The 9,407-nt window shown below is 37.0% G+C and overlaps 2 protein-coding genes across 2 annotated transcripts in view; one reads left to right on the top strand and one right to left on the bottom strand.

The window, feature by feature from the left end:
* The window catches only part of LOC103610388 (cell division cycle protein 20 homolog B-like), a gene marked incomplete at its 3' end in the record, with an annotated part of 38,908 nt that extends 29,779 nt beyond the window's left edge, over positions 1-9,129 (bottom strand). The window contains exons 1-2 of the mRNA XM_008594566.1: positions 9,058-9,129; positions 8,724-8,786 (exon numbers count right to left, since the gene is read on the bottom strand). Coding sequence (XP_008592788.1) covers positions 8,724-8,786; positions 9,058-9,120 — 126 coding nt within the window. The remainder of the gene's footprint in view (positions 1-8,723; positions 8,787-9,057) is intronic.
* On the top strand, positions 326-4,589 carry GPX8 (glutathione peroxidase 8 (putative)). The gene is made up of 3 exons (XM_008594565.1): positions 326-537; positions 1,248-1,509; positions 3,987-4,589. Exons 1-3 carry the CDS (start codon positions 334-336, stop codon positions 4,148-4,150), a joined length of 630 nt encoding a protein of 209 aa, XP_008592787.1. The 5' UTR covers positions 326-333; the 3' UTR covers positions 4,151-4,589.
* Positions 9,130-9,407: the final 278 nt, after the last annotated feature.

Here is a 9,407-nt window from a genome sequence, read left to right as displayed (position 1 = left end):
GTGTGCACCTAATAGCTTTCAAGTTACAAGAGCACCATCTTCTGGTGAAATATTTTCTTCATCAAGAGGGTGTTACAGAGCTACCAAGAAAGTCCTGATTTTTCCAGCAAGAATTGCAATTACATTTAAATTCTAGAATGCATTTAAATTCTAGAGCTCCTTATTTCATTCGGGAGTTTCGCTCCATTCCTCTCTGAGAGGGGTCATTCTAGTCCCTTGCAGTGAAAGGAGCTAGCCTGTCCTTCCTGGTTTTCCGTTAAACCAAGCCGGTTTCAAGTTTCAGCTCCTCCTTGAATTCCAGCCTGCTGAGACGTCCCTCCAGAATCATCCAAAATGGAGCCTCTTACAGCTTATCCATTAAAATGTTCGGGGCCTAAAGCAAAAGTGTTTGCAGTTTTGCTATCTATGGCTCTATGCACAGTAATGCTATTTCTTCTACAACTAAAATTCCTAAAACCTAAAATCAACAGCTTTTACAACTTTGAAGTGAAAGATGCAAATGGAAGGACGGTTTCTCTGGAAAAGTATAAAGGCAAAGTAAGTTGCATCCTCCGATTTTTATTTATATTATTTTTCCATGTCTCTGCTTATTCTTTTAATAGAATCAATTTTTTGCTGTTACATGATCATGAGTTAGAATTTAGTCTTCAAAGTAATGTTACTAGTACGTCACTTTAGTTATCAGAGTTCTGATACTTTACATACTTCCAATTGATAAACTCTGATTATCTCATTTGTTTCCTTAAAATGCTTTAATTTTTGTGCTGAATTAATACCTTAAGTTGTTTAGAAAATGCTTATAGTTAGTAATGTGAATATGGTGACATTTATTAATAAAAATGTTAATTCTAGAATCTAACATTTAAAAACACTCTATAATGATCATATTATTATCTTGTATTAAAAATAAGCTTTTGTCAGTACCTAATACTTTTTTAATGGCAGTAATATTTCAGGTCTTAACTCGTGTTAATTCTAGAATCTAACATTTAAAAACACTCTATAATGATCATATTATTATCTTGTATTTAAAAATAAGCTTTTGTCAGTACCTAATACTTTTTTAATGGCAGTAATATTTCAGGGTCTTAACTCATGTATCAGGTTTGGGTATTTCTAAAAATATGAAGCAACCATAGATCTGAGGTTATATTCCCCCAAAATGGCTTAGGGTTTTAACTGCTTGCGGGATTTTTTTTTAATCTTTTGCTTCACTTTCCGGTTGGATTTTTTTCTTTTTCCGGGAGGTTGCACTAGTTGTAAACGTGGCTAGTGACTGCCAACTCACAGACAGAAATTACTTAGCACTGAAGGAACTGCACAAAGAGTTTGGACCATTCCACTTCAGCGTCTTGGCTTTTCCGTGCAATCAGTTTGGAGAATCAGAGCCCCGCCCGAGCAAGGAAGTAGAATCCTTTGCAAGAAAAAACTACGGAGTAACATTCCCCATCTTCCACAAGATTAAGATTCTAGGACCTGAAGCAGAACCTGCATTTAGATTTCTTGTTGGTAAATATCTGCCTTGCCTCACCAGTATAATGTTTTTAATTGCTTTTCATTTTTAAACAAATGTATCAGGACCATACTTTACTATTTCATTTAAAATGTTTTATTGGGAAAGTTTCATAAAACCATCAAAGAGCCAGAATCTCATCCTTCGTAACTTCCTAGAAGTTATGCTTCCCTGAAATCTTTGTTTTAACTTCTTAGATGGCAAAAGAATTCTGCTCCAATGTATTTTATTCCTAACGCCCATCTTCCTGAAGAATTTACTTAAAGTGTGGCCATGGCTATTTTCACAAAATATCTCAGTTCTCCTCTCATTCGGGGAAATGTCCCTCCCCATTATTAAAGCTGCACATCTCTCATGAATATTGCTGATCATTATTAGTTAAACATATCTTTGTGGTTAATTTTATGTTGCTTTTCTTATCTGAGACACGATCCTCAAAGATGAATAATCTCAGTTTGCCAGGTTTTTGCTAAAATTCAAAACAATATAACTTGACTTTTTCAAAGGGCAGTAGTGTTAAGCTATTTCTATAATAAAGCTAGCTACAGAAATCTGTTTAAAGACTTTCCAAGGTCAGTTAACATCCAAGTTGTTGGTATAGTGACAGCATAAGCTTTGGTCTCAGACTATTTGGGTTCAAACCCCTGCTCCGTGCTTTTGCTGTGCATCTTCAGGCACATGACTTAACTTCTCTTTGCCTGTTTCTTTGTTTACAAAATGAGGTTATCAATAATTATAACTCCTAAGATTGTTTGGAAGATTAAGTGTGTTAAAAGTAAAAGTGAAGTATTCTCACACTGCTTACTCTGTGCCTGACACTATTCTAAAAGACATTCAGCTAACGTTTTCTCACCTAATTTATTCTAATGACATCTTCAGTCCTATTTTCACTCAGATAATTTGAGTTTTGATGAAATTATATCTCAGTCAGGCAATCAGGCTTCCAATCCAACAAACGAAATGTTGATGCTAACATTTCATGTAAGTGTGAAATCAGAATCTTCTAAAAACATTATGTGTAATTTCTAGGGAAAGTTGATCACCTGACACTGTAAGCAGCAACCAAAGTCTTTATTCCTTTTATATCTGGGATACACTGCCGAAAGAAAAGCCAGAGCACATGCCCTTGAACTAATCATTTCTCAATCATAGCAGCCAAATACTGGGGGCAATAGCTTTTAGGTTATTCCCCTTTATCACTAAACAAATATTCATATTAGCAATTGTTATTTTCATGAAGAATTAAGCTTGAGAAGTTTAAATAATTGGCCAGGGTTACTCAGTTTACATATCCCAAAACCAAAATAAGAGCCAACCAAAGTTTGTCTGGTTAAAAAACTAGACTTTTATATTATACTTTCAATAGGACAATTTCTAAACACCAAAGCCAGCCAGTGTCTGCACAGTATGCTGATTAAAAGTGGATTTTGGGCTGAGCCCGTGGCGCACTCGGGAGAGTGCGGCGCTGGGAGCGCAGTAGTGCTCCCGCCGCAGGTTCGGATCCTATATAGGGATGACCGGCGCGCTCACAGCGCTCACTGGCTGAGCACAGTGCGGCCGGTCTCAAAAAGGACAAAAAAACCTCCTTTATCACTAAAAATCTTCTGAAACCCCACTTACCCTGTGTAATCAAAAAGGTAACAGTGATTTAAGTTTCACTGAACTTAAATGGGGAGAGTGATAGAGACCAGAGGTTAAGAGCACAAGGCCAGGTATTAGTCCTGGCTGTGCCTCTCACTAGCCATGTGACCTTGAGCCTAGGCCTCCATATTTCTCATCTGCAAAGTGGGAATAATAATAATACCCACCTCACATGGTTGCTATCAAGAGTAAATGAGGAGATCTATTTAAAGCACTGAGCATACATTACAAAGCACTTAATAAATTTTAGTTATAATTATTATATTTTCCTCATGTTATGATCATAAATTCTGGATGGTTTAAATGGAAAAAAATCCACATTTCTTGTATAAATTAAGATTTATCAAAAGTACAACATAATTCTCAAAATAAGCTTATTTAGAACTCCTAACCATTTTCAGCTATGTAACATGTAACAATATTTAGAACATTGATATATTTGATATAAAAAGTAATCCATACATTCCCATTGCCAAAGACCTTTAGAATATTATTTTATCTTTAAAAATGTTAAGAAACTGAAAATTTTGAGCTGGTGACAAGGTAAATTTTTTGTTATTTTTATCAGCAATCTAAAATAAACAACTTTGTTTCATTTTGTGATTCTTGATTAGTAGAGTCATCAGGGAAGTCATCGAGTATATTGAAATCTGGTTACTCAACTCTTCAGTTTTACTCTGGCTGTTTTGGTTTGGTTTGTTTTATTTTGTTTTGCTTTTTATATTATGACAATCCTGATTCTAAAGTTGTCACTTATGCAGATACCAATAGAAATGAAAATTTTGACAAAGGATAAAATTATGCTCATAAAAATATGTTCTGGATATTTTAGATTCTTCAAAGAAAGAACCAAGGTGGAATTTTTGGAAGTATCTTGTCAACCCTGAGGGTCAACTTGTGAAGTTCTGGAGGCCAGAGGAGCCCATTGAAGTCATCAGGCCTGACATAGCAGCTCTGGTTAGACAAATGATCATAAAAAAGAAAGAGGATTTATGAAAATGGCATTGAGCCATTCTAATGCAATAGTCAGAACAGAGAACTGTCTCCATGACGGTTTGGTCTCATTTTAAACACTCTGACAATTAAATGTGGCACTGAAGGATGAGTTCTGTTTTCAGGTTATCTTGCTAGTCAGTGGTTAGAGATGTTACTCAAAGCAAAAATAAAGAGTAACCATTGAATCAAAATGAAATATATTAAGTACTTCATCTGACACATACTAAAAAAATTCAGAATACAGTCACCACTGTGCTATAATATTCTATTGTTCCACTTGACATTTTCTAGGATTGTACTTGATGAAGATGCCAACACACTAGACCACTGTTTGGATTCGAGAATACTCTGTGTGACTGAAATTTTTGGAGTAACCAACTGTAAATGGCTATGTTGATGTAATAAAACACAAAATAAATGTTGAAAAATGTAAAATATATATACATAGATTCAAATCTTTATATATGTTTGTTTCACGTACAGGATTTTGTTTTTAAGTACAGGTTCTTAGTGTTTTTTTACTATACCTAGTCAAGTAGTCATTTATAAATGATACTACCATAACATTTGAAAAAGACTTTATTATTTTCAATATTTTTCTCCCCATTATTTTCTAGAAGCAACTTGAATTCCATAAATGGAATATTAACAGTAGAGTCAGTCTTTATCCCAAGTGTAGGAAAAAGAACATGTGTATATGATCATTTAGCTTGGTTTCTTATCAGTTGGTTTTGGTTGCTAATGTATTCAGACAAGATTAGCCATCTGGAAAGCATTCAGTGCTGCACCATTCTGATAGCTAAAGTCGTAAAAATCAACTCCAAACACTCAAAATGCTAATTTTAAAAAGGAGGTGATTGCAATCATACAAGTCCTAAAATGCAGATCAGCAATCACTGCACTTTTTGGTAGGGTCAAAATATACTTTTTCTCTCAAAGTCATAACCTTTCTGTTTTGCCTGCCTTATAATTATTGACTAACAAAATAATAATTGCCAGTTTGGTGTAAGTTAATTATTGCCCCATAAATTACATGTTCATTGCACAAAAGAATTAAAGAGAAAGACTAGAAAAAAAAAAAAAAAAAAAAAAAAAAAAGGGAAAAGATTCCTGTAAAATTTGGCTAAAAAGGAAGAAGATCCAATTTAAATAACCTATGACTTGACTCCCAAATTCTGACCTAATGGATGTAAGTGAATATGCTTTTTATAGTGAATTCAGTAATGCCACCACTGTATAGTTCTTGATAAGTGTTTGGACTAAAGTTCTTAGAGAAACAAAAATATTTCCTAGAGCACCTTCTGCTTCAAAGTATAAATCCAACCCCCCAGCTATGAATGTGCTTAATAAGATATTTGGAGATCAAGGTGTAGTTTCCATCAGAGGTCAAGAGGATTTACAGAGACAGCCTCGAGAATGCCATATTAGTGTGTCAGCAAACCTGCTTCTACCTCTCACCAGCTGCATGACTTTGGGCAAGTCACTTATCTATTTTAACTTTGGTTTCCTCACCTGTACATTGACCAGGGGTCAAAAGGAACAAAAAGCCCCTTCCAATTCTAAAAGTCAGTGAATATTCTTACCAAGGTGTTTTAACTGACCAGAAATCAGAACTAACCTGGATTGTTGGCAAAGAAACAGAACCCACCTAACAAGTCTGTCCTTTGCAATTTTGCCCCAAGAGCCTTTTAGCAATTTGAATTCTGAGCCTCTAAGCAAAATTTTGTTCAAAGCAACTGTTCCAAGTGGTACCCCACTTATGACTTAATGACTTCTGTGAGCTGCTAATAGTGCTGTGGCACTGCTGGGTGTACTATGTCTTACATTAGGGGTGTGAGCAGAACTGTATATATAACAGCACCACACAGGCAATGTAGACACCCCACTGCCAGATGAATGGTGATGGAGCTATGCTGGAGGACGACCAGGACTGTCCTGATGAACGTGATTCAGATGTCCATCCTGCCATAGGTCACTAGTTCTCTCCAAAGCCGGAGAAAGTGGGTCCCTTCACCTATATATCTCTAACTCTGGTTACCTTATTCAAGCTACATTCTCTTCCACAGTCGGTGCTTGATTCTCTCCCTTTGCCCTTTGGGTACTCAGAGCAGACAAGCAGGGATTTGAAAGTATGCTATATGTATTGCCTTGAAAGAAAGGAAACATGTCCGTCCACTCAGGGTTCCGTAACAATTAGACTATGTGTGCTGAGAGAAGGTGTTTGCTGACGTGCTGCTACCCATAACTCAAAAGTCTCATATGAATATGTCTGGACAAACACACACTGAGAGAGGGTTGCATCTTTCTTGAATCGGGCAATCTTTCTTGAATCTTGTCTCAGCATCAAAAAGTCTGGGCCATAGACTGCTACAGGATGCCTGAACTAAGGAGCATAACAGAAAACTATCAGGCATCACAGGAAAGGGTATTCAGCTGCTGTCCTCCTGACAGAGGAAAGGGGTGAAATCAAGTGCATTTTAACTGTGGCAAATAAGTTATTGACTTTAAGTTTTCTTTGGTTTGTTTTGTTTGGGGGATGGAGAGGAATACTTCATATTAACTCCTGGTCTTCGTCTCATGGCAGCTGTAGCAATACAATGTTGGGGATTGGAATAAATATAAATTTGCCTAAAATATACCCTAAAGTTGTACTTCATTTTTTAAAATGCTTAATAATTATAGTGTATCTAAAGTATGTATATATGTACATATATAATTCGTAATCACTGTAGTATGGGGGAGGGGCTAGCTGGTTAGTTCAGTTGGTTAGAGCACAGCCTTGTAACACCAAGGTCAAAGGTTTGGTTGCTGGTACACACCAGCCACCAAAAATAATAATAATAATAATAACAATAATTGTAGTATACATAGCATGTATATATTAATGGATGGTAAATGTTTAACAACAGACTCTGGAGGAGGAATCCTGCCTTGCAGCATCTGCCAGTTTCCGTGGTGTAAATGATCTGCCAGTTTCCGTGGTGTAAATGCTCCTCCTGTATGGCCAATTTCAATCTACCAATGTTTTAATAACTAGCTTGCAAATTTTCTGAAAGTTTAACAATTGGTTCTCACAAACAATATGAGATGACTCCAGCACCCCAAAATACTTAAAAATTAAGTTGGTTAGAGCACAGCTTTACAACCCCAAGGTTACAGGTTCAGACCCCGGTACTGGGGCCAGCCACCAAAAAAAAAAAAAAAAAAAAAAAAAAGAAAAATTCTTAAAAATTTGACTTGATCAGGCTATCATAAAGATAACCAAAGAGAAAAATCTAGAGCAAAAAGCATACCATATATACTCTTTATTTTTATTACAAATATACTATTTTGACAAGATATATAAAAATGTGGAAGTATATGCTGTTTCTGAATTATGAAAAGCCAGTAGCAGTATGCTGCCAAATCAGACGAAAATCTATTGACCTAACTGGATCATCTACAGATAATCTCAAGTAGGAAAATGGTCCAGTAAAAAAAAAAAAAAAAGAAAAACTTTCAAAATACCTACACTTAGTTTTTCCAAATTAAAAGTTTACATAATGAACTTACGTAATTGCAGTACAAATGAATTAACGAAGTTACTTAACTATAGCTTTCAAATAACTTCTATTTACTAACCAAAAGACCAGTTGTCTGTTTTAGGTAGTAAAATATCCAGGAGTCATAATAACACATGGGCAGAGCATTAGACAAAACTGCAGCAATATTTGGGGGGAAAAAACAATATTAAAGTATTTAAGGAATTAAAGAGCTTAACTGTCATTAGTTTTCTCCCCCTATAAATGTCTTTAGTCATTGCATTCTGAAAGCGCAGTTATGTGTTCAATTTAGGGTGCTACCACTTGAATACGGAAAAACTCATAGAATATCTAGAAAAATCTATGAAAATAGTGATGGATTTGAAGCAAGAATTTATGAGTAAAAGTTAAAGGAAGGTGAACAGTTTAGCCTAGAGAGAACCATGGTAAATGGTGATGGCAGACTTAAAGCATATGAGGGCTGTTTATGTGGAGAAAAATAAGAAAAGAAAATCATTTATGTTTTAGTTTTACAGTGATTGCAAGAGAAACTAATGAACTTCTGGTTCGGCCTTTCAAGGAGAAAAAGTGCACTACATTGGATCAATTTGAAATTGCTAACCTAAGAGTCGTGGGTTATGCCACTTCTCCACATTGTCCACAAGATGGCACCATTTCCATTCCTTCGGGGGGCATGCTTCTGAATGCAACAGAGGGGAGTGCAACTAGCAACTGTTAGACGAAATTGCAACAGCCAGCTAGCAATGCACTGCCTGCCTGACTCATTCAAGCTTCATCCTTTGCTGTTGAGGCAAAAACCACGAAGTATTAGCCACATACAAACGATTACCTTTATTTGTCAGGGATCTTCAGTTTCTTAAAGAATTTTTTAAGTATGTAATTAGATTCTGTATTTAGTGACGGAGATTGATTTTTTAATTGTCATATTTTCAGACTAGCCCATACTTCCTACAAATACCTTCTTTAGCAAGAATTGGTTTGTTCAAAATCAGAATTAAGAAAGAGAACAAGAACAAGCACTGCACACTCACCTTGGGGGGACCTTGGCTTTTCTTCTGCTTCATGTCTTTGGCGAGCACCCGCATGACATTCTCCTTCGGAAACACAGATAACATATTGAGAGGGAAACCATTTAGGAAAATCATAATGTTAGGGTGGAGTTTTTCTAGACCTTGAGCTTGTCAAACAACATTCACTTTTTTTAAGCAACCAGGTACCTCTAGAATATAACTAAATTGCACAACTCAAAATTAAGACCAGGGTGTTGAGTTTTGTACCATCTCCTGGTCCTAAACAGGTATTATAAACAGCGCCTTCGCAAGATGCCCTCTAGAGAGTTGGGGCTAAGAAAAGGGTGTCACTCACCCACAGCATCTCCTCTTCGGTCCGGACCCTCCGCAGGACTGTGCGCTCCAGTTTCCACTCCATCTCCGGCTGACTTTGTCCCACCTGGAGTCTAGCCTTTCCCCCCAGATCTAAACCAGTCTTGACGCCTAATCGTCACACCCCTAGAGTCTCGCCCCCCCAGGACCATCATATTTCACCACCTTTTCCCCCAATTCCTCCCACCGCTCCCAGAGTGTGTTCCCCAGGGTACCATTTAAAAAGCCTGCAGGGCGGCCTCTGGAGCGGGAATCCCCCGCTCCGGCTTCTCATTGGCCGGCGCTGCGGTGACGTCAGCGCCCGGGAGGGATTCCCCCGCGCGCGCGCGCGCC

This window comes from Galeopterus variegatus, unplaced genomic scaffold, assembly GCF_000696425.1.
Source record: "Galeopterus variegatus unplaced genomic scaffold, G_variegatus-3.0.2 Scaffold11059, whole genome shotgun sequence".
In the NCBI taxonomy this organism is placed as follows: domain Eukaryota; kingdom Metazoa; phylum Chordata; class Mammalia; order Dermoptera; family Cynocephalidae; genus Galeopterus; species Galeopterus variegatus.
Note: the sequence above shows the minus strand (reverse complement) of the source record. Positions and strands in the feature narration are given on the sequence as shown.

What these genes read in the sequence shown, in the direction of transcription:
- GPX8 (XM_008594565.1), top strand. Translation starts at nt 334, where the DNA reads ATGGAGCCTCTTACAGCTTATCCATTAAAATGTTCGGGGCCTAAAGCA. An exon ending in TGGAAAAGTATAAAGGCAAA is followed by an intron (nt 538 to 1,247) that starts GTAAGTTGCATC and finishes TTTTTCCGGGAG; the next exon opens with GTTGCACTAGTTGTAAACGT. An exon ending in TGCATTTAGATTTCTTGTTG is followed by an intron (nt 1,510 to 3,986) that starts GTAAATATCTGC and finishes TGGATATTTTAG; the next exon opens with ATTCTTCAAAGAAAGAACCA.